This window comes from Staurois parvus, unplaced genomic scaffold (genome assembly GCF_062004578.1).
Source record: "Staurois parvus isolate SC_StPar_1 unplaced genomic scaffold, SC_StPar_1.0 ptg001051l, whole genome shotgun sequence".
NCBI lineage: Eukaryota > Metazoa > Chordata > Amphibia > Anura > Ranidae > Staurois > Staurois parvus.
The window spans coordinates 4077501-4102805 of record NW_028318847.1 but is presented as its reverse complement, the minus strand read 5'-3'; the positions used below and the strand labels follow the sequence as shown (position 1 = coordinate 4102805).

General features: G+C 40.6%; 1 protein-coding gene across 2 annotated transcripts in view; it reads right to left on the bottom strand.

Annotated features, from left to right (window-relative positions):
- Nucleotides 1-25305, bottom strand: part of DPP3 (dipeptidyl peptidase 3) — a 112771-nt gene that overhangs the window by 41171 nt on the left and 46295 nt on the right. For both annotated transcript variants that reach the window (XM_089658077.1, XM_089658078.1), the window contains exons 10-15: nt 24692-24886; nt 23361-23473; nt 19563-19655; nt 12312-12374; nt 8868-8992; nt 6178-6298 (exon numbers count right to left, since the gene is read on the bottom strand). In XM_089658077.1, coding sequence (XP_089514203.1) covers nt 6178-6298; nt 8868-8992; nt 12312-12374; nt 19563-19655; nt 23361-23473; nt 24692-24886 — 710 coding nt within the window. The remainder of the gene's footprint in view (nt 1-6177; nt 6299-8867; nt 8993-12311; nt 12375-19562; nt 19656-23360; nt 23474-24691; nt 24887-25305) is intronic.

Below are 25305 nucleotides of genomic sequence, written 5' to 3'. Positions count from 1 at the left end.
TGTGTTTCACGGTAAGCACAGTGCTTTGTATGCAGAGCCATACAAAGCAGTGTGCAGGAGCTGACAGGGGAGAGAATTGTATTGTTTACAGAGGTCTCTTCCCCGCCGGCGAGTAATCACCTTCCGCGACCTGATGATTGACAGCCGAGGCCCGGAACTGAAAAATCACAAATATACATGTGATTTTGCGCACCCCTGCCACCCTGTATCCGTATTTCTGCTACAGGGTAGAGGGGAAGTAGTTAAGTAAAACAATCTGACAAAAAAAAACCCCAAACAAACATACAGTGCACCCAGAAAGTAAAAAAATGAACTATAGCAGACATTTTGAGAGAACTAGAGAGAGCAGAAGCTCTATTTGTTGAGATTAGCTGTCTTTTTTTTTTTTTTCTTTGGTGTTTGGATGTGTTCCAGCTCACATCTGTGCATAAATTATTGCAGCAGTGTCTGACATATTTTCTTTCATGCGAAACCTCAAAATACAGTGTACCGGGTCCATTTGAGTACCAGGAAAATGCTTTGCATGCATTTTTCATGAAAAGAAAAAAAAGACTCTGGACAGCATCTGCAAATGGAAGAGTTAAAAAAAAATTTCAAACGCAAACGCTTATAAATGCAGTTAGCTGCGTTTACAAGCGTTTGAAACGCTGATAAAATCTACTACTGAACGCAAGTTTGATGCGTTCAAAAAAACTGACTGTAAACTCAACTGTCTGTAAACGACATAGTGTACATGGACATATAGGAAAACATTAGGCAGAGTTTGCGGGCTGCTGAAAAAAAAGCAGAAAAGCTCTTAAAAACATGAGTTTATCAGCTGCAGTGTACATGGAGCCTTTGTGTCCTCTGATTAATCTATGTCTGAGATTGGGTTGTTGCCTGAAAACAAGCACTAGGGGCTGTTGGAATATTCATTTTAGAGTTTCATCCTCTGTTATGGGCTGCAAATCTTTGATTATATTTCTTATCCATTCTAGTGCTAGATTGTCACAGGTTACTAAAGGTACACTTTTATCTTTGTATTGTAGATTTTCTCTTTGAATTTTCAAGACAATGTTTATGCTGGTATAGATGATTTGGTTGTTGTAGTCCTTATGGAAGGATTCTGACCAATCACAGCAGGTCACATGACAGTTGTATACCATGGATGTCATGCATGAAGCCATCCATTGTATATTACTGCCTAGCTGTGAATGGTCATAGCTAATCACATGCACATGTCATGTGATTAGCTGTGGCCAAATCACAGCTAAGCACAAAAAAAAATAAATAAATAAAAAATAAAAAAAAATAAAAAATTCAGGTAAATGCTTGCTTATAGCAAAGTAATTCTTTGCTATAAGCAAATTTTGTAAAATAAAAAGAAAAAAATACTGATCACTTCCCCAAAGTAGTACAATGTTACTATGGTAACATTGTACTACTTTGGTCATAGTGAAATATGAAAAAAAAAAAAAAAACACAATTTTTTTTTCATACTGTCACCAGTCAGTGTCCCTGATCACCGCCATGCCAGTTATATGACAATATGTAAAAAAAAAAAAATAGTGAAACTAATTTTTTAATTTTACAAAAAATGACAAAAAAAGAAAACAACTTCAAAAAAATCGCCATGCCACTTATGAAGTACGTCGGACTGTCTACTTTGCAAAAAGGGATCATTTGGGGGATATCTGTACTGTTCTGACATTCTTGGACCTCAAGAAATTAGATTGGCCGTCAGTACTTCAGGACTGATCAATATTCAGATCTATACCATAGTTTGTGAACTCTATAACTTTCCTACAAACTAAAAAATACATCCTAATTTGGGTTATTTTCACCAAAGACATGTAGCAGAATACATCTCGGCCTAAATTTATGAAGAACAATTATTTATTTGCAAACTTTATAACAGAAACAAAGAAAAACTTTTTTTTTTTCAAAATTTTTGGTCTTTTTTTTGTTAATTTAGCAAAAAATAAAAACTCCAGTGGTGATTAAAATACCACCAAAAGAAAGCTCTAGTTGTGTGAAGAAAATGATAACATTTTAGTTTGGGTACAATGTTGTATGACCGCGCAATTGTCATTCAAAGTGTGAGAGCGCTGAAACCTGAAAACTGGCCTGGGCAGGAAGGTGTAAAATTGCCCGGTATTGAATTGGTTAATAACTGGTTGACCCTCCTTTGGCAGCAATAACCTCAACCAAACGTTTCCTGTAGTTGCAGATCAGACCTGCACAACGATCTGGAGTAATTTTGGACCACTCCTCTTCACAAAACTGTTTCAGTGTAGCAATATTCTTGGAATGTCTGCTGTGAATCGCTCTCTTAAGGTCATGCCACAGCATTTCAATCGTGTTGAGGTCAGGACTCTGACTGGGCCACTCCAGAAGGCGTATTCTGTGCTGTTGCAGCCATTGTTTTGTTGAATTACTTGTATGCTTTGGGTCATTGTCCTGTTGCATCACCCATCCTCTGCGGAGCTTTAGTTGGCGGACAGATGGTCGTACGGTTTCCTGCAAAATGTCTTGATAAACTCTGGAATTCATTTTCCCATCAATGACAACAATCTGTCCAGGCCCTGAGGCAGCAAAGCAGCCCCAAACCATGATGCTCCCTCCGCCATGTTTTACAGTGGGGATGAGGTTTTGATGTTGGTGTGCTGTGCCTTTTTTTCTCCACACATAGTGTTGTGTGTTCTTCCCAAACAACTCATTCTTGGTTTCATCTGTCCACAGTATATTTTGCCAGTAGTGCTGTGGAACATCCAGGTGCTCTTTTGCAAACTTCAAACATGCTGCAATATTCTTTTTGGACAGCAATGGCTTCCTCCGTGGTGTCCTCCCATGTACTCCATTCTTGTTTAATGTTTTCCTTATTGTAGATGGGTCAACAAAAATGTTAGCATGTGCCAGAGATTTCTGTAGGTCTTTAGCTGACACTCTGGGATTCTTCTTTACCTCATGCAGCATTCTGCGCTGTGCTCTTGCAGTCATTTTTACAGGACGACCACGCCTAGGGAGAGTAGCAACAGTGCTAAACTTTCTCCATTTGTAGACAGTCTGTCTTACTGTGGACACATGAACATCAAGGCTTTTGGAGATACTTTTGTAACCCTTTCCAGCTTCATGCAAGTCAATAATTCTTGATCGTAGGTCTTCTGAGAGCTCTTTTCTGCGAGGCATGGTTCACATCAGACAGTGCTTCTTGAAACCAGTAAACCCAAAACAGGTGTGTGTTTTTTAAGGGCAGGACAGCTGTCAGCAACACATCCAATATCATCACACTGATTGGAGTCAAGGTTGGCTCACTCCTGGCTCCAATTAGCTCTGGGAGAAGTCATTAAGCTAGGGCCTCACATACTTTTTCCTCCCTGCACTGTGAATGTTTACATGTTATGTGCAATTAAACCATGGCAACATCTAATGTTTGTGTAGTATTATGTTCAGCAGACTGTGTTCTTCTATTGTTGTCACTTAGATGACGTTCAGAGCACATTTTATGCCCAATTCATGCAAAACTCCACGTAATCCCAAGGGGTTCATACACTTTTTCTTGCAACTGTACACTGATCATCAGGGCACTGATGATCAGTGTGCCCTTATGATCAGTGTAGCCCAAGCAGTGCCACCTGTCAGTTTCCATCAGTGCCTTGTGTCAGTGCCACATCAATGCCACATATCAGTGCCTACCGGTGCACATCAATGCCACATATCAGTGCCCATCTGAGCTGCCTTTCAGTGTCAGTCAGTGCCACCTATCAATTCCAGTCAGTGCCGCCAATCAAAATTTTCAGTGGTTTTTGGTTTGTTTAAGAAAAAATTATAAACCCCAGAGGTGATTAAATACCACCAAACTCTGTCACAAAAAAAATGATAAAAATTTCATATGGGTACAGTGTTGCATGACCGCGCAATTGTCACTCAAAGTGTGACAGCGCTGAAAGCTGGAAATTGGCCTGGGCAGGAAGGGGGTATAAGTGCCCTGTAGGCTTGTGGTTAAAGATGTAAGAAAACAAAACATACCCTGCAAAGATAAGAAAGAGAACTAAGGATTCTAAGACCTAAAAACTGGAGCTGCCTCTAGAAAATAGCTGGTTTGGCTGCTAGCAGTGTCTGACCCTAGGGTGCACTTTTGTATTTGGTGCCTAGCTTCACTAAACTCCAACAGCCAAATCATCACTACGCTGTGTTCTTCAATGACCAAAAATTAGAAAATTGCTAGCAGTCAGGTAAAGCATTTTATGTTTTTTTAAAGCCTCATCTACTAAAAAAAGAAAAAAAAAAAATACCTTCTAGCAAATAGAAAAAACCCCCAAAAAAACAAAAATAAATTCCTAAATAGAATAACGATTACATCTTGAAGAAAAAAAAAAAAAAGATTGTCAAACCATTTAAATACAACTCAAAATAAATACAAGAATCTAGTAGGCGTTTTGATATGACCCCCCTGTAAACCTGTAAAGAGGAGCAGTTTTGTAAGGCAATCAGGATCTACATCATTACATCTAGCAATGAGAGATGACTAAGAGATGTAAACAACAGATTAACTCCTTGACGCCAACGTCACACAAATATGTGGCCTTGCGGAAATGGGCTTTTTTCCGTGGGGCCGCAGATTTGCGTGCCTTTATGCTGGGAGTGCGCTGCACTGCGTTGGTGTCACTGAGAACCAGGGTCCCGTTCTAACAATCGGGACTCCTAATTCTGGGTCACATGATCGCTGTGATAGCCTCTGATTGGCTATCACAGTGATCAGTCACTGTGCAGCCCGGCCCCCTTGTTTTTTTCCCTCTCTATGAATGGAGGAGAGAGATACATTGTATCTCTCTAACTCCTGCCATAGAGAGAAAAAAATAAGTTTGTAAAATAAACAAATATTAAAAAATAAAATTAAAAAATACCTAGATCAAGGTTTGATCTAGTTCAGTGTCAGGGTTATTGTTTGGGTCAAAGTCAAAGGTCAAAAAATCAGGATTTAAAAAATAAATAAATAATTGGTGTCAGTTAGTGTCAATGTCAGTGTGTTTTAAGACAAAAACAAAATGCGCACTATTGTTTCTGGGCTGTACTACGGGTACAAACAACAAATAACATACACATATATGGTATCTCTGCGATCGTCAAGAGCTGGGAAATTTATTTTCGGGTTGTTCTTTGGTGGTAGGTTATGGTAGTAACAAGAAACACACAGCTAATTAAAAAAAAAAAATTTTTTTTTTTGCTATTTTGGGCCAGTTTTCCTTTGATAATGGATATCTCCTTATTTTTTTATTTTCATTTACCACCAAATGAAAGCCCCATTTGTTCTGAAAAAAACGCGGTATAATCCATCTGGATGTACAAAGTAGTTCTGATATGTACGGTTTTACGAACATGTCAACGTTGCAAAATTGTGCTTAGGCATTTACATTTGTTTTACCCTTAGGTGTGAAGGGGTTAATCTCTTATCTTCACTATCCTTTCACAGGTTGGGTGGGTCTTGGACCAAGCTGTAAACCTCAATTGCAACTTAAGCCGGCCATAGACAGAATGAAATTCATCCGGTCAGTAGGGACCAGATTAATTTTGATCCATGTATGGGCAGGCTGGTTGTACTGAAGTTGATTGCTCATTCAGCTTCAGTTCAACCAGCCTGTCAGGTTTTTTTTGTTTGATCATTTTGTCACCTATAGCCTCCCGCTGTCTGAATGCAAAAGCTTAATGGGAGGAATTCCCCTATGAACACCGAATGTGTTCATGGGAAAATCAAGCAATTTCCTTTCCTGCAACCTGTGACTGAAGGAAAGAAAATTAGCTAATAGAAGGCCTGCTTAAGTCTACAGAAAGGTTTCAAGGAAAGTGAGACTTGGCTATGTTGTCTGGATCACAAAACTAGTTAAAAACAAAATGCAATTTTCAAGTGACCCATTTGCAGACAATTCATCGGGACATTTAAAAGGCTTCAGGGTAAGGCTGTAGCCTTTTGCTTGTCAGTCTGGGCCACCTCCTGGCTTCACAAAGACTGCAGAAGTAGTGAATAAGAAATGATAATGAGTTCTTTATCAAATGATCAGGTGTGTGTCTGATTAAAACCAGGATGTGTGTATATTAAGCTGTCCCCCCTTTGTTTTCAGATGTGCCAATAATACAAGTTGCCTGTGACCGTTCTGTGCTCCGTTATGCGATTTCTTCTTCTAGTAAGAATGAATTTACCTGTCTCCAACGCCCAGTCTCTGGTGTGTAGTATTCCAGTCCCATCAATCCAGCCCGGACCATATTCAGCCAGTTAACAAACAGAACATCTTGTGCCTCCTGAGATTCATGGCCAAATATCCTGTGGGTTGCATAAACAATATTGTTAACAGAAGGGTCTGTAGGTCTTCTCAAAGTGTGCCAGTTTAGCTTATATTGACATTATGGGGTTGATTTACTAAAACTGGAGAGTGCAAAATCTGGTGCAGTTATGCATGGTAACCAATTCGCTTTTAACTTCAGCTTGCTTAAGCTTTGACAAAAAAAAAAAAAATGGAAGCCGATTGGTTTCTATGCAGAGCTGCACCAGTTTTGCACTCTCCAGTTTTAGTAAATCAACTCCTATACAGTTGTGCTCAAAAGTTTTCAAACCCTGGCAGAAATCGTGAAAGTTTGGCATTTATATTGAAATATGACTGCTCATGCCAAAAAAACTGTCTTTTATTTAAGGATAGTGATCATATGAAGCCATTTATTATCACATAGTTGTTCGGTTACTTTTTAAATCGGAACAACATAAATCACACAAATGGCCCTAATCAAAAGGTTTACATACCCTGGAATATTTGGCCTTGGTACAGACATACAAGGTGACACACACAGGTTAAAATGGCAATTAAAAGGTTAATTTCCCACATCTGTGGCTTTATCAATTGCAATTAGCATAAGTGTATAAATAGTCAGTAAGTTTGTTAGCTCTCGCATGGATACATTGAGCAGGCTAGATACTGTGCCATGGGGAGCAGAAAAGAACTGTCAAAAGTCCTGTGTAACAAGGTAATGGAACTGATAAAGATGGAAACAGATATAAAAAGATATGCAAAGACTTGAATATGCCAGTCAGAACTGTTCAATCACTTAAGAAGTGGAAAGTTCTGGGATCTCTTAATACCAAGCCTAAGTCGGGTAGACCAAGAAAGTGTGCAGCCACAATGGTAAAAAGAATTGTTTAGGATACAAAAAAAAAACAAAAAAAATAAAATAAACACACACACACGACAACACAGGTAGCCTTAGGAGAAATACAGGCTGCTCTGGAAAAAGATGGTGTGGCTGTTTTTAAGCACAATACGATGATACTTGAACAAAAATGAGCTGCATGGTGGAGCTGCCAGAAAGAAGCCTTTACTGCGCCAATGCCACAAAAAAGCTAGGTGAGGAATATCAAATACCTTGTTATGCAGATCTTTTGACAGTTCATTTCTGATCCCCATAGCTCAGTATCTAGCCTGCTCCACGTGAGAGCTAACAAACTCACTATTTATACACATTTAGACACTAATTGCAATTTAAAAAGCCACAGTTGTGAGAAACTAGCCTTTAATTGGCATTTTGACCTGTGTCACCTTGTGTGTCTGTACCAAGGCCAAACATTCCAGGGTATTACACTTTTCAGTGCTATTTGGGTTATTTTTTTCATCATTATGATTTAAAAGGAGCCAAGCAACTATGTGATAATAAATGGTTTCATATGATCACTATCCTTAAATAAAAGACAGTTTTTGGCATGATCAGTAGTATGATCAGCCAGGGTATGCAAACTTTTGAGCACAACTGTATGTCCATTAAAGTATACTTTGGGCAAGTAAACATTTGGGATTTTGCAGCAAGAACGGGCCAGAAATGAATCAATGATGCAGCTGGTCAACCTTAGCATGAAAAGCAATGTATACAAATCAAAATTCCCTTTTTATGCAAGTTTGCTAGAAGTGTACGAAAGGTACTGAGCAGTGTGCAGAAGTTTAACTTGGAATTTTGGGGCACTTGACCCTTTGGGCTGGTTTGCCTGGAAACACATGTATTCTGTATAGCAGCTTTGTGGTGCATGATGCAGATCTGAGCAGTTTGAGTACTGTATGTGCAGGTGCCCAGTGTATGGAACATTACCTAGCAATGCAAGCATGTACATATTCTGCACAATTGGACGGTTTGCTGTGAGCAAATAAACAACCAATACCTTGAGTATGGGACTATAAAGGTGCCTATAAATATTATACACCAACAAATACTTCTAAAACATAGAAGTTTATTGTATTCATAAAAACATTAACATTTCTGGTCTATTTCAACCAACATAATTATTTTCTTACATACAAATTAGGACACAGATTTTTTATTTTTCATAAACAGGTTTCACAGCTATCGTATTCCATCCCACCCTGTCAGTGTGAATTCTCCCCAGCCAGAACCATCTGGATTTGTATAACTACATTCCAACAAGAATAGAGAAGCCAAGTGATATAGAGCAGGGTAGAATGGAAACGTGAAACATATTTAGTAAGAAAATGTACACATCCTAATGTATGCATGTAACAAAATGTGGTTGAAACAGACCAGATATGTTAAAGTTTTTATGAATACAATAAACTTATGTGTTGTAGGAGTATTGTTGTAGCATAATTTGTATAGGCACCTTTAAAAGTCCCAAACGCAAGGAATTGTTTATTTGTTCATAGTTTTTGGGGTGATGGTGCCTATCCAGGCAACCCTGAGAACATAGACATGCATGGTTATTGTTTGTTGTGAGAATGAAAGGAAGCTAAAGCTGTAGCACATTCAAAGCAGTATATCAATGCACTTGGAATAACATCACAAAAGCAGTCAAGTAAGGTGTCACTTTACACATTCACTGTAGAGGTCCACTTTCTTACCGTAGCACCTCTTCATTGACGCACAGATAAAGGCCAACACACTCTGCTCTGCATTCCTCATAGGAAGAAGCAATTGTTGAGAATTTACTATCCCAAGTTTCACCTGGCTTATACCAACTCTTCACCTGAAGGTAAAAGAGCAATATTAGGAGTACAAAAGAACATATACAAATTAAGGAATCTTTACGGGTCAACAAAAACAATTAGGATTTTTGATTACCTGTAAAATCCTTTTCTTGGAGTACATTACAGGACACAGAGAAGTTAATAGTTATTACTACATGGGTTATGCTGCACCTTTCAGGTGAATGGACACCGGCCAAAAAAAGGCTGGAATCCCTGCAAAGGTATAACCCCTCCCAGCGTAGCTAAGCTTCAGTTTTGTAGCAAGCAATGAGGAACACAAGCCAGAGGGGAGAGCTCTATATGTCCCGTGTAAAGGATTCCATGGGTAAATCAAAAGTCCTAATTTCTTAATCGTACATCACAGGACAAAGAAGAGTCAATAATCATTACTACAGGGGATGTGCCAAAGCAAGGAATTTGAGTGGAGAACAACACAGCAACAAGGCCAGCAAGCCCAAATTCTCAAACAGAGAAGGGGGAACTCCCTTACAAAGCTGCCTGCAAGAGCCTTCCTGGCAGAAGTTTTCAAGAGTGTGAACAGAAGACCAGGTAGCAGCCTCACACACTTGAACAGAAGCTTGATGCTGAATGGCCTAGGAAGCACTGACACTCCTCGTGAAATGGGCCCTAATTAGGGAAAGAGGAATCTGGCCTTTGATCCCATAGGCCTGAGAAATTAGTTGGCAACATCATATAGTGGATTTAGAAGCATCCTGACCCTTATGAAGACCTTCAGGCAGAACAAACAGGGAATCAGACTGTCGAAATTAAGCTGTAAAATTCAGATAATAACAAACAGCCCAAACAACTTCCAAGTATGAAGCACCTTAACTTCAGGTGCTTTGAAATAGGACAAAAGTATGGCAACACTGAATGGAATACCACAATTGCAATACTGCAAATATACAAAATTATACCTTAACTTGCCATATGCCTCAAATAAAAAAAAAAAATTTACTGAAAATGACAATTGTTCATATACAGTATACCGTGCCACTCTGTATATGTCAAACAGTGAACAACAGTAATCCAAGTCCTTGTATGTGAATCTTACGTGCTCCACAAAACACTTTGGCATTAAAACGTGTGCCTTCCAGTGTGCATCCACCACTGGTGACACCACTCTCACCTTGTCATTTGACAAGGTTAGCAGTAAATCAAATATGCGCTCTCCCCTTTAAGGGGCAAATGGATGTCAGATGGTCCTTCACACTCTTCTACTTGGAATATGCAGCACGACTTCCTGGATATCCTAATTTCCAATATTTATTCCAAAAGACCAGACTTTTCTCATATATTGTCTATTTTCAATAAATATATACAATTTCTATAATGGGTGCTCAGGAAAAAATTAGAAAGACGGTGTTTTTCTGCTAAAACAAATGTAAATTTTATTAAACATTATCAAGAAATACACTCACATCACAGATTACTAGCATACACTTTCCCCTTACTAGTTTACCGCAATGACTGTGCTCTGGCAAAAAAAAAAAAAACCTTACTTCCAGGCTTTGTATGGTGACAGCATTAACATCGCAATGTTGCAGAGAGGATGTCACCAGGGAACAACAGCTGGGGGGCTCCTGTCCCAGACGACGTCCTCCCTATGATGAAATGTGTCGGGTGGGGCCTTGCCTACTTGGGTCAGCTCCCAGGATACAGGTGATCATAATGATTCATTGTTGAATAAGGAGACTGGCAACAGAAAGGTGACCGGAATCTGAATTGCTGATACTCTAAGACAAGTTATCTAAATAAGAACTTTGCGTTTCACCTATTTGGCTGCATAGTGTGGAAAAATGTGTGTAAATCACAGGATTGGTTGTACATACAGTAATTAAAAACTCTTAAGAACTTTCAACAGTAAACATACAGTATTTAAACCCATCTCGACAGCATATGCTATATGGAAAGCTCCCAAACTCTGACAGGTAGACCATCTTTTGTATTCCACAATGTATTCCACAATAATCAGGAACACAGACAAATACATCAAATTTTAAACAAGTATTTGTATCCACTGCAGGGGGCATTTCCTTGCCTTGGCACAATAATCAGTCATTACTATCAGCCTACACTTGCTTGCCTGCAGTTGATCTTTTGATCATGTCATGCTTCATGCAGAAAACAGAAGCCACAAACATTCTCTGTTTACCCAGGGGTGTATTGACTGCAAGGCAAACAAGGCGTTTGCCTTGGGCAGCATCTTTTAGGGGGGGCGGAAACACCCCCCAGTAGAAGGGACACATGTGGCAAGGGGCAGATGATGGCGACCAGGTGAGGCACTGCCTGAGCTCTGCCATGGGACCCGAGAGGCTGTGGGCTGCTGGAGGGTGTAGGTAGAGGCCGACTCTCGTTTCCCACACAAGGACAATACTGGGCTTTGCTGACCATGTCTCTGGGGATGGCCGACTGCTTTCATCCCGGAGGTGAGTGCTGGAGGAATGTCCCTCTTTTTTTTTTTTTTTTTTTTTTAGATTGAGGGGGCTGATTTTAGTGTTGCCTAGGGCAGCACAAAAACAAAATACACTACAGTATTTAATCTAGAAAAGCACACATTTTTACTTATTTCTCTTACCAGGTATATCTTCCCCCTACCAATAAAGCTGATACTTATTCTGATAATTTGCTTTCTCTGGTTCCACCACCACCAACATACTAATTTGCTATTTAAAGTTTTGAATAAAACATATCTTATTATCGACCTAGTGTCATCATCAATGGATCTTTGTGGTTCCCGGTGCAATGCAGGCAGATCTTTGCTGCACTGGGTGGGGAGGCTGTAAATAGCTTCCTGAAAACATCACAGCATTCTTCCTTGGTACACCTTTCAAGAGCTTTCAAAAGCTCTGAGCCCTGATGCAAACAGTGAGTTGAGAGAAATTATACAAATATGAAAAAGCCTTGATGGGTAGATGTCAATCCTGATTGGTGGATATTCCTAGGTAGAATTTATTTGTATGCATTCTGCTCTAGATACCACCCATATTTTACACAAAGCCTTCATGACTGAAATAACTAAAATCCATTGAATGTCCCGAACCAGGGACAGTAAGGCTGGGGAGAAAAGAGCTAGACATTGCTGGATGTCTGCCAGCCTATAAACGAGGTGGACCTATGCAACGTCTAATGCACACTGTGAGAAAATCCACAGTGTGCAGTGAAATCACAGTAAGCAATTTCAGTACAGGAGAGGAGCCTGTAAAAATGTGCAAGGCAAAGGGCAAGGTTGGAGTTCAGCTTTAACATTCACACAAACTAAATTATAACCGCTTTCCAAATTTATGAAAAACATTTGTCTCACAACTTTATACTCACCGATTCCCCAGTTTCTGGGTTGATAACACTGTCATTATCAAAGTTGAATCCTCCTTTCTCATCCTGCAAAACAATTTACCTATAACATGAGCAAGGTGAAGTGAATATGAAGCCCAACAATGAATTGTGATTGTTCCCTTTTGGTCTAATAAATATACTAATGAAAGTGTTTTGTTATCTGTACAATAAGTGCAAAAAAGAGCTGTTGATTTAGCTATAAATCTTAACTGATAACTTTTTGCGTTCCTTGCCTGTGCAGACTCATTATTAGAATTAATAGCAGCTCTCTTTGTGGATTACAGAATGACTCCCCCATAAATTATGCAGATAAAAAGACAAGGTTTTTCTGTAGTAGTGAACCATTATTTCTGACAATTGGGGCTCTACTGTAGTTTATGTAAACTTAACACAGAACAGCCAGAAAATTGTAGTGTTTGTTCACATTGGTGGTCGGTAGAGAAATGTTCACTTACTATGATGACCAATGTAAATGTACTCCTTTACATTTGTGGTCAGTGAAATGGCCCCTTACATTAGTAGTCAATGTAGTGCCACTGTTCATAGAAATATTAGTGGTCAATGAAGAAGGACCTTTTCAAGACTAGTGATTATTGAGAGAAGAACCTCTATACATTGGTGGTCAGTGGAAGAATCAGTGAGAGATTGTCCACATGATACTGGTGGTGATTGAGAAGATTGCTCCTTCCATTAGTGTGCCCCTTTACAGATAGATAAAAACACTTATTGGTGTCAGTAGTTACTTATCGAGTAGGAAATTGCCCATTGCTGAAGGAACCCCTAGCAACCTTCAGAGTAACCCTAGGGTTCAGGTCTGAAAGCCCAAATCTTTTTTTACTTTTAACTTTCAAAATTGTTCTTTTGGACCACACTAGTGGTAGTCAGCACTGTATAAACTACAGTATGCGATGTCTGTGTGCCAGACAACTTCTCTGCTCCTGGATCAAAATCAAATCACTCAGACTGCTCAGCCATTCACAGGAAGCCTTGTATTTTTATCAGTGAATACAAAGCTTCCTCTGGTTGGCTGAGGTGGAGAGGCAGGGGGATGATGCTCATCACCTCAGCCAGTTAGAGGAAGCCTTGAGGAGCTCCGTTTTCCTCTGGCATCAGAAAGATGTTCCTGTACCACTGCTGAAACATAGAGCTGCATACTTAAATGCCGACAGCCTGGCCCGAAAAAACTATTTAAAGTGAGAGTACACATGGCAGTAGGTTTTAAAGGATAATTTCACCTTTTAGACAAAAAACACTAAATGCACATTTTTTGCAGGTAAAAAAATGTGCATTTTTTATTTGTCTACAGAAGTCTGGAAAGCATTGCACCAGCGGTCAGTAGATCGCTGATGCCATGCAGGTCTCCTGCAGACCTGTCAGAATACCTGCTTGTCATACGGAATGTACGAGAAAGCAGATATTATGACAGGAAGCTTCAATTAACTACCACAGCGCTCCACAGAGCCATGGTAGTTCACTGAAAACTACAAGCCCACAGCCACTAAGGCTGTCGGGACTTGCAGTTCATTCATTCACGGAAGTCCGTGAATGACGTGGCCCTGTGGGCAGAGCCCTGCATGGCCGCGCAGTTTTCATTTGACAGATAGTACGGGGAAACTTCTTCCCGTACTGTCAGAGGGAGGAGGGGGGCGGCTGCGACAATGGGAACATGTTGCATGTTCCACCCTAAAAACGGGTGGAACATGTAACATGTTCAAAAGGTGGAACTAAACCCTCCTATCCTTTTCAGCCAAGGAAGCTACCATCTTAGCCTCTGTTTGATCCAGAACTGCTAACATTGTGTGAACGTAACTGTTTTTTGAAACCGTTAAATTGATGGGTTTAGTTCTGCATCAGACCCGGTTCACACCAATGCAGTGCAGGAAACACTTCAAATCCTGTGCGTTTCCCGCACCACAATGCAATCGCATCACGTTCATTCGATCTGGTGCGGTTGTCAATGATAAATTAATGACACCCTGAAACAGAACGCAAAACGCAATGCGATTGCCATTGGGTGTAGATTTAAAAAAAGGGTCCTGCACCTTTTTGGTGCAGATGCGATGCGATTTGAACCATACAAAGTGTATGGTTCAAATCCCACCGTGCAGACATTTGCATGTAATTCACACAGTGAATGCGGTGCGATTCCTGTGTGAATTACATGCGGTGTCCAACACCGCATTGTGTGAGCCTGGGCTTAAGGTAAAAATTTCTAGGGAAGAGCAGTGAAGGATGTATTAACCTCCCTAGCGGTCTGATTATGTCCATATTTCTGTGCTCAAAGTGGTAAATTTTTTTGCACGGAAATATGTTTTTTTTTTTTATTGCAGGCCTGTAATTTTTACTAATAACTCACTGAAATCTGTCCGAACAAGAGTCTAGTAAACATCCCGGGTATGATAAAATTTGAAACACAAAATCATAAATTATAATTTAATAAATAATCATAAAAAAATAATCTAATAATAATAAATTTAATTCAATAATATAATCAAACCAAAAACACTGAAATTTGAAATATAGCGCCAAGTTTGCACATCACTGAGCAAAGTCGCAAAATCATTTTCATTGTCGGATGATGAATTTCCCCACGAATCATTATCACTCAATTCTGCAAGTGGTTCTAATTTACTATCGCTGTTCTCTAGCTGGTCTAAAACCGATTTTGACCTAAAAGGAATGCTTTTTGGACACCATGGACGTTTCTCAGTTTCCAGGCAGAAAGAACAGTAAAAATGCAGGCAGGGCACAGGACAAAGCACTAGGGATAAAATGTATGTGAAATGGTTTGCTGCAGTAATGTTTTACTATGTGATTTTAGTGTATTTAGTGAATGTCATTTTTTGTCATTTTCAAATTTCCCGCCAGTTCCGTCCCCCAGCCTCTTCAATATAAATATACTGAACAAACTGTTACAGGGTGTAATTTGCATGCTGCATAAACAGTAAAGTGTGGCTGTAAGTCAGTATGGACCTCACATAAAGGTATGTCTTTGATAAGTAAAATACTTCAATGGCCAAACTATATCCAAAGCAATGGAAATAACCCAGGCTGTCAAGCTGCAATATCCTGCTCACCTGTGTCCCCAGGCCAGGAAGGGATGGTGTCCTCAGTAGATTACTGCATCGGCAGCACTGGTTTACAGCACTCTGAAAGTGATGTCACTGCAACCGGGGAAAAAGCGGAAGTAGGGCACTGGGCATGAATCGCAAGTTTGACTGTTAACCACGAAGCTTTGTCAAGTCTAGAGAATTAGTGGTTACCAGATTTATATAGAATTACTTGGACAAGTGGGCTGGTGACAACAGGGGAGGACCTGGAGCAGACATTCCCCTTTCACAGCACTAATACATTTGCAGCATCGAATATTATATTATCAAAGATGTGTATCAAAGAGTGTATAAAAAAATGCACAAATACATTTCAAACAAAATTCGGTACTGTCTACTAAGAATTAAGCCTGCCTGGAATTCATGTTGGAACTGGTAGACCGATAGTACTGTAGTGCCGATAGACCGCCTTTATGGGGAATGGATGTGTACAAAAGAGGAAACATCTAAGGAGGAAGGTCCAATTATAACCTTCTTCCCAAATGTAATGTTTTAAACCGTCAATGATGTGACTTGAATCTTTAATGAATGATGGAAGTTGGCATATCATCGGTTGGAGAAAAAAAAAATCAATGTACTTGCTACTATAGGTCTTCCTGGGGGGTTATCTATTGATTTGTGGACCTTTTGGAAGATGATCAAAGTAAGGGGTGCTGCTCATAGAAGGGATCAGAAACAGTTTCTCCTCCCTGCCCCGCATCCCCCCTCTCCACGCATACTCAACCAGTGTATTTAATGCCAACTGGAATGTTGGTAGCGGGTCCTTATTTAACTTGCTGTATGTGTTGGAGTCTAAAAGAAGACAAAATAATTCCTTCACATAATCTTCCCTGTCTTGAACAACAAGGCTCCCACACTTATCTGCTTGTTTTATAGCAATGTTCTTATTCACCTCTAAATCTTTTAGAACATTGTGTGAACAAATGTATTTTGTGCATTTTTTTTTATACACTCTTTGATACACATCTTTGATAATATAATATTAGATTCTGCAAGTGTATTCGTGCTGGGAAAAGGGAATGTCCGCTCCAGCTCCTCCCCTGTTGACACCAGCCCACCTGTCCAGGTAATTCTGTACAAATAAAGCTGTTAAACACTGATTCTCTAGACTTGACAAAGCGCATGCGCACGAAACGTGCTGTCATGGTTACCAGCCAAGCTTGCGAATCATGCCCAGTGCCCTACTTCCACTTCCTCCCAGTTTAGTGATGTCACTTGCAGAAAGCCACAATCTTTGGTCGATGCAGTAATCCGCCGAGGATACCATCCTTTCCCAGCCTGGGGACGCAGGTGAGCGGGCATTCCAACTTGAGAGCCTGGGTTTTTTCATAAACAGTAAAACAGACATTGAAAGAGGAAAGTATAGCGTTAGTGTAGTCTAAACAGCCTTTTCAAAGTGTATGTAAAGCCAAAAGCGTGAAGATCTACAACAAAGATATAGACAGAAAAACTCAGCATACAATCTATATCTTGAAGTACATTGAGGGACACAGGGATGTAGTAAATCTTGTACAAGTTAGTTACATTTCTAGAGGTTTGGATGGCATGGGATGGGATATGGGAGCAGTAAATGAAAAACAGAGCAGAATGAGAATGAATTCTCACTCACACTCATACTAAAATTGTAGCAGGGATTCTTTAGCAGTAATAAATCTGTCTGACCAAGTATAAAATTTTAAATAATAAATTTTGTAAAGGAGAAAAATCTACCTCAGAAGAGTCCGGGTAGGAATCCCCTTAGGAACACTATAAAATAATAGCACGAAAAAGAGCCAGAGGAGAAACTATTTTCATAATCAGATCCCATGAATGCTTCCAGACTTACAAACTCACAAATAAGCAATATAGGATAGAGTACAGCCAAGTAATATAGAGATCTATCTGCTGAGTCTCCAAGGTGGTACAGGAAAATTAGGGATGGATGCTATCTCATAAGGAAGAAGGAAAAATGGTTTGCTTTATAGAAATAGATGAAGAATATTGTTCCCAGGGTAAAGGAAGAGCTAGTCCCCACTTTGAGCAGAAATGCACAACTTTACTGGAAGGACTGAAGGATCAATTTAGATTCTACAGCTAAAAAGAGGAACCACAATGTATAGAAGTAAATATGAGAGAAGATTTTCCAGATTTAATCGCAGAGATCCTCTTAGAAAAGCAATGGGAGAGATGGCCAGCAAGCCTTCCAAAGCAAGGTAGGACTCAGACTCTTTTCAGTGAAAATATCAAAAGACATTCTGCTAAATAGAGTCAAGAAATAGGAAACAGCAGAGAGGACCAATAGTCTGTGCCTTGAGTAGGAAGCAAAGACTATCAGAACATACTGAAGAATCTTGTGTCACAAGGGTTATGGAGTGGTGGAATCTAATTCCCGTTGATGTAGGAAGTTACAAAATCCCTGCAGAAAGGAATAGGGCTGGAAGAGGGTCAAAGGTGGGAGAAGGAACACGGAGAGTGCTAGTGGATGACATCACTACTTTGTTCTCTAAGCCTTAACTGCCACCATGCCAAGGTGGAGATGGCAGGAAAATTTAAGAAATGTGCAACTGACACCTGTGAAGTAGCTTCCATTGCTTCAGTCCAACTGTCCCAATTACTATGCGACTTCCTAGAGCCCTGGCACATCAGGGGCTGTGCCACAGTTCTAAACCTAGACAGCACTCTGTAGCTGACACATTGTTTGTCTCAAAATCTGGTAAGTACCCAAAACTTACATTCCAAGGAAAACCTAATAGACAGTAAAAAGGGATTTGGATGTGGCTCTGTAAATGCTGCCACATGGCTTTATTCACTACATAAGTCAAGCAGAGGTTTTAGAGCGCGCCTCACAGCCAACATACACAGTGGCCTGGAAAGTGCTAGAATGCAGTCAGTGAGTGAAGGTTACATACTAACAAACCTACAAATTACCAGTCCAGTGGGGTGCAAGTAGGGGTTCCCAAGCTATGTTGAGATAATTCCATTGTGCTTCAGCTTGAAGGCTTTGTTCATAAAGTGAATTTATAGCTAAAGGCAAAACGGTTTTATTCAGTTTTAAATAGTGGTGTGAGGGATTAGAACTCCTGTCATGTTTTTATTGCTATCTATGTCCCTGTTATCCACCCTCTCTATGTGCTCTGTTTACCATCGTCATTGAAAGTAAAGTCACAAATTTTTGGGTTGCCCCCAGAACAGTAATAAGAGGGAGACTCTTCCAATAGGGACACTAGTTCTGGTGACTCTGGTAACAACCACTTTGGGGGGGGGAATTCCTCTCACTTCCCGTTTTGGCTTTGGGACAGGAAGTGAAGGAAATCTCCCCAATGGGACACAGATGGGAAAAAAAAAATCTGACAAGGGTTATAACCTTCCTTTACTTTATTCATAAAGGAAAACAACCCCAGGTCTGGATAGCTGCTGTGAAGAGACTGGCATGATTAAAGTAACCCAAGAAAAAATATCCATGCATCCATGCAAAAAATAAATAAATTAATCTTGTTCGAAGAGAAGTATCACAGAAAAAATACAATTAGAGTTTTGTACAGCAAAGCTGAGGAAAAGACATCAAACCTAGGGCTCAAGCAAAAAAAAAAAAAAAAAAATACTTGGAATGACATGACAGTTGCATGCAGGGTTTTTTTGCCTGTGTCCAAACCTTTGCTAGGCAACAGTATAATTCACACGTTCAAGAAATGCTACAATCCAGCGTCTCTCAATGCACTATGAAGCAAAAAAAGCATGTTTATTTCTGTTTTGTTGTTCTAGAGCTCCACTCCCTACCAGTTTACTAAAATGTTGTCAGTAGGAGAGAAGTAAGGGAAAAATCTACTTAGTGGAGCTCCAGATAAAAGGAAGGGTTAGCATTCTATCCACAACTAAAAAAAAATGGCTCAACATATGCTTTCCATTTGGTATACATTTATACTGTATATAGGTTCACCAAAGCAGGGCATAACACTAAATACTTGAATACACGTGCAATGTAAAGAAACAGTGTAACAATTTTGAAGCAGTTCCTACACCAATTTAAATAGTAAATATTTTAAGTGGCATGTTGATAATAAAACATTAAATGTGCTAAAAGGTTTCATGTACTAGGTGAGCATTTGTGGGTGAGATCATAAGGAATATGCCTATAGTCACATACCTGAACAAAAAGCTTCCCACTGCCATGACCAAGTAATTCATGTAGACCAACCTGCACTTCAAAAGATGGTCCACGATACTTCATGAAAACATCCTGTAAAGAAAAAAAAATAATCTTTGTCACTATCCCAGTGCACTGCAGAATGAGAGTGTGAAAACAGAGTGGGGAATTTAAATGTACCTCCACAGAAAGTTCTCTCTTTAACATACACATTTACTATATGATCAATAAAAACATTGTTTACATATTAAAATAATTAAAAAATATAGTCAGTCAATCAGACTTCATATATTATAATAGCCCTACTTTTTTAACTTCACACAAAGCTACCTGCCCTGAACGTTGCCTTTGTTCCTTGCTAGCCAAAGTCCACTACCTTGAGTCTTATCTTCGTTCTTGGTTATCAGAGTTGGCTGCTGGACCTGACCTCTGATCTGTACCTTCCCTTCTATAGCCACAAACAGTTCTGTCTGCAGTTTACCTTCGTGCTCCAGACCTACTTCCTGATACCCTCTTGTATTCAAGTCCCTGGCGCAGCTTACCAATTCTTAGATGTGATGGCTGCATTCATTTTCTTTTTTAGGCTTTTTCTTCTATTTTCATCTGGTGATCCAACCAGTAAGTCTGTTGTGTTTCAAAAGAACAAGCTCTCCAGCAGAATATATCAGTTGCAATGTATCATATAGAAGACAAACCATTCAACACTAGCAGGGGTGCTTGCAATGATCAGCTTTTATGTAAAACCTTTATCCCAAATGGAAAAAAACTGCTGTAACTGTTGTAAAGTATTAACTGGAGTTTGGCTTCAATTTGTTAGTGTATCTAAATCTGCTAGTACATCTAACACTCCCCTCCATACAGACTGACAATGCTGCTGTCCAAAAGGTGCCCCCTGGGCTCCTTCATCCAGAGTGGAGGCACTCTGATATAGGAGGTGTGTTACTGGCCGGATCACCAGGTGAAAAAAAAAAAAAAGAGGGAAAAAGCCTAAGAAAAGAAAACTCATACAGCCACAATATCTAATGATTGGTAAGCTACAATATATTATATTTTTGGTTTTGGGCCTAATACCACATTAAGTAGGGTGAACTTGAGGGTCGTGAGCCAATGTCAGTATTCAGCAAAGTTCATCTGCACCATCAGCTCTGGTGAATACCAGCTGGCCCTTTTACTTTAAGCCCTGGGACATCCTGCGTCACCTGCTCTCACAAGGGACCATCCTCTCCCAGATTTCTCCAGAGTAGTTCCCATTCTGCAGATTCAACACCCAGGTCTGATCTGCCCCATGGTGCCCTGGCTCTACTGAGAACTGGCTAATCGGTCTACATTTCCTGGGTACACCTACCATCTTTCTTGGGTATCTGTTATACCGGGGTCCTCAAACTATGGGCCGCGGGCCAGATACGCCAAAGACGTTTATCCGGCCCGCCAGGCCAGCCAGAAAAATAAAAAAATGGCGCTGGCCGGAAAGTAGCTAGGCTGCTCGCTGAGTCCTCATGGCCGAGTGCGTTACAGTGTACAGTGCATTTTGGTTTCCAGTGCAGAGAACAGTGCGTTAGAGTGTACAGTGCATGGCGGTCCCAAGTGCGTTGCAGAGTACAGTGCATTGCGGTGCCCAGTGCATTACAGTGTACAGTGCATTCGTGTACAGTGCATATTGGTGTCCAGTGCATGGCGGTCCCAAGTGCGTTTCAGAGTACAGTGCATTGCGGTTTCCAGTGCATCAGAGTACAGTGCGTTACAGTGTACAGTGCATTGCGTTGCCAAGTGCGTTACGGAGTACAGTGCATGGCGTTCCCAAGTGCGCTACGGTGTACGGTGCATTGCGGTACCAAGTGCGTTACGGAGTACAGTGCATTGCGGTGCCCAGTGCATTTTAAATATTGTATTGTTTCCTGTTTTTTGCACTACAAATAAGATACATGCGGTGTGCATAAGAATTTGTTCATATTTTTTTCAAACTATAGTCCGGCCCTCCAACAGTGTGAAGGTCAGTAAACCGACCCCCTGTTTAAAAACTTGGAGGACCCCTGCTTTATACACTGCTCACAAAAATTGAAGGAACACTTTTTAATCAGAGTATAGCATCAAGTCAATTAAACTCCTGGGATATAGATCTGGTCAGTTAAGTAGCAGAGAGGGTTGTTCATCAGTTTCAGCTGCTTTGGTGTTAATGAAATTAACAACAGATGCACTAGATGGGCAACAATGAGATGACCCCAAAAAAAGGAATGGTTTTACAAGTGGAGGCAACTGACATTTTTTTCCCTACTCATCTTTTCTGTTTTTCCACTAGTTTTGCATTTGGCTAGGGTCCGTGTCACTACTGGTAGCATGACGCAATAGCTGTACCCTACAGAGGTTACACAGGCAATCCAAATCCTCCAGGATGGCACATTAATACGTGCCATTGCCAGGTTTTCTGTGTCTCCCAGCACAGTCTCAAGAGCATGGAGAAAATTCCAGGAGATAGGCAGTTACTCTAGGAGAGCTGGACAGGGCCGTAGAAGGTCCTTAACACAGCAGCAGGACTGGTATCTGCTCCTTTGTGCAAGGAGGAACAGGATGAGCACTGCCAGAGCCCTATAAAATGACCTTCAGCAGGCCACTGGTGTGAATGTCTCTGACCAAACAATCAGAAACAGACTTCATGAGGGTGGCCTGACGTCCTCTAGTGGGCCCTGTTGATCATTGCCAGACACTAGGAATTGGCAGATCCGCCACTGGTGCCCTGTGCTCTTCACAGATGAGAGCAGGTTCACCCTGACCATGTGTAACAGATGTGAAAGGGTCTGGAGGGTCCATGGGGAATGCTATGCTGCCTGTAACATCGTTCAGCATGACTGTTTTGGTGCTCGGTCAGTGATGGTCTGGGGAGGCATATCCATGGAGGGATGCACAGACCTCTATAGGCTAGACAATAGCACACTGACTGCTATTAGCTATCGGGATGAAATCCTTGGACCCATTGTCAAACCCTACACTGGTTGCAGTGGGTCCTGTGTTCCTCCTGGTGCACGACAATGCCCGGCCTTATGCGGCTAGAGTATGCAGGCAGTTCCTGGAGGATGAAGGAATGGATACCATCGAATGGCCCCCGACGCTCACCTGACCTAAATCCAATAGAACACCTCTGTGATATCATGTTTTTTCGATCCATCTGGTGCCGCCAGGTTGCACGTCAAACTGTCCAGGAGCTCAGTGGTGCCCTGGTCCAGAACTGGGAGGAAATAGCTCAGGACACCGTCCGTCGTCTCATTAGGAGCATGTCAGGCATGCATACAAACACATGGGGGCCATACAAACTACTGAGTACCATTTTGAGTTGCTGCAATGAAATTTCTGCAAAATGGACTAGCCTGCCGCATCATTTTTTCACTTTGATTTTCAGGGTCTTTTTGAATTTAGTCCTCAGCAGGTTGATAATTTTCATAAAACGATGGGGCATCCTTACGTTCCTAACACATTACCCAGTCCATATCAGCATAATCCATCATGATATTTTTCCCCATTGAGATCTGATGTGATTTCAAAGTGTTCCTATAACCATGACACAAAATACATACACATTTAACATGCAAATAAAAACATTTGAAGGCAGTGGGGTCGATTTACTAACACTGGAGTATGCAAAATCTGGTGCAGCTGTGCATAGTAGCCAATCAGCTTTTACCATCACCTTGTTCAATTAAGTTTGACAAAATAACCTGGAAGCTTATTGGTTTCTGTGCAGAGCTGCACCAGATTTTGTACTCGCCAGTTTTAGTAAATCAACCCCAATATGTCTGTATACTGCACCTTGTCTTCCTCAGACAGAAATGTCAGTTTTTCACGCTCAGTGGCTGATCCAACTGACAAAACATTTCCCAAAGAGACATTCTTAAATCCAACACTCTGTCTGATATCATCATCTGAAACAAAAAAAGAACAGCACACATGGCATTCAGCACATTAAAACAAAACAAACCATGTCAAATTATTTATATTCACACACTTAAATGTTAGAGATATTAACTGCTGATTTTATGCATGATGTTATGTTTCAGGGCTTGAAAAAAAAAAGGAAGGCTGTGTGTTACATAAGTTCACAAAAAAAAGAAATATAATAATTGCATTTTGTATGCAAATATAAAAATGTGCATTTATTATTTTTTTTCCTCAGGAGCCTGCAGAGCACACTGCACCCACAATCAGCAGATCATGGTTGCAGTAACAGGCTCCTGAAGACTCTCAGTGCAGCTCTTTGCCTGTACCTCCAGTATGGGCAGACAGTTAATAAAGTCTGGGAAAAATCAAAGAACTACAATAGTGCTCACTAGTGCCCTCGCAGTTCACCGAGAACTACAAGCCATCTGCCATGGTGGCAGACAGGACTTGTAGTTCATTCATTCACAGAACTCTGTGAATGAGTGTGTGGCTGTGTCTGGTGATCCAGCCAATAAGTCTGTTTTCAAAAGAACAAGCTCTCCATCAGAATGTATGAGATGAGAAAACCATTGATCACAGACAGGGGTGCATACAATGATCAGTATTTATTTATGCAAAACCTTTATCCCAAGAGGATAATAAACAGTTGCTGTAACTGCTTATGAAATGTTCTCTGGAGTTTTGCTTTAATTTGTTAGTGTATCTAATTCTGCTAGTACATCTAGTACTCCCCTCCCCCAGAATGATAATGCTGCTTTCCTTATGTGGAATCACTAATACAGGAAGTGTGTTGCTGGCTAGCTCAGCAAGGGAAAAAACTGGTAAAAAGCCTAAAAAATAAAACTAATGCAGCCACCACATCTAAACATTAATAAGCTGCAATATATTACACTTTTGGTTTTGGGTATAATACCACTTTAAATTGTGACAACAGTTGCAATGAATCAATCCTCTAACTGCTGTCATGGGGATGGGGGTGAGGATGCCGATTCTGTTACATGTTACACCCCAAATATAAGTGTAACATGCTCAGAAAGGGGAACTTACCTTTTAATTTGAGTTGAAAAGTAGGGGTGAAAAAATGCCACAAAAGCAGGTTCTCAACTCTGAAAATTATCAATTTTTGTCCATCTTTTGTTCACCATACACTGCTTTGTGGACTAAACAAAGCACATACTGTTAACAGAGGTTTAGCAACTCACAATTTGGTATATTGATTCCAGCTGGGATGCCACTTCCACTGAAAGTTACAACGTCCAAGGAGGTGAAGTCTGGACGGAGGAAAACATCCTTCTCATATGAAGATGGCCATGGAAGGGTTGGCACAAGACTCTCTGCTGCTGACACAAGCTGAGCAAAGCGAGCACTTACTAATTTGTTAACTACTGCTACAAAGCCTGTGAACACAGCAAAGTGTTTGTTACTAATAGGGAAGAAATAAATGAATACTGCATAATACAATTCTGCCCTTCTAAGTTTTAAGCCCTTTATTTACCAAAACAACACTGCACTGAATCACTATCCCATCAATGTACGTTTAACATTTGTTTAACTGCTTCCCGACTGTCCTATAGCAGAAATACAGGGCAGCACGGGTGCGCAAAATCACATATGTATACATGTGATTTTGCATTTCCAGGTAGGAGGTGCATGCGCGGCTGCCAATCACCGGGTCCCGGTCGGTGATTACCCACTGGCGCCCGGTGATTACCAAGCATCTCTGACGGGGAGGAGGAGAACTGTTTTGTTTACTAACAGTTCTCCTCCCTGTCAGCTCGGGCACACTGCTCTGGATGGCTTGTGTACAGCACAGCCA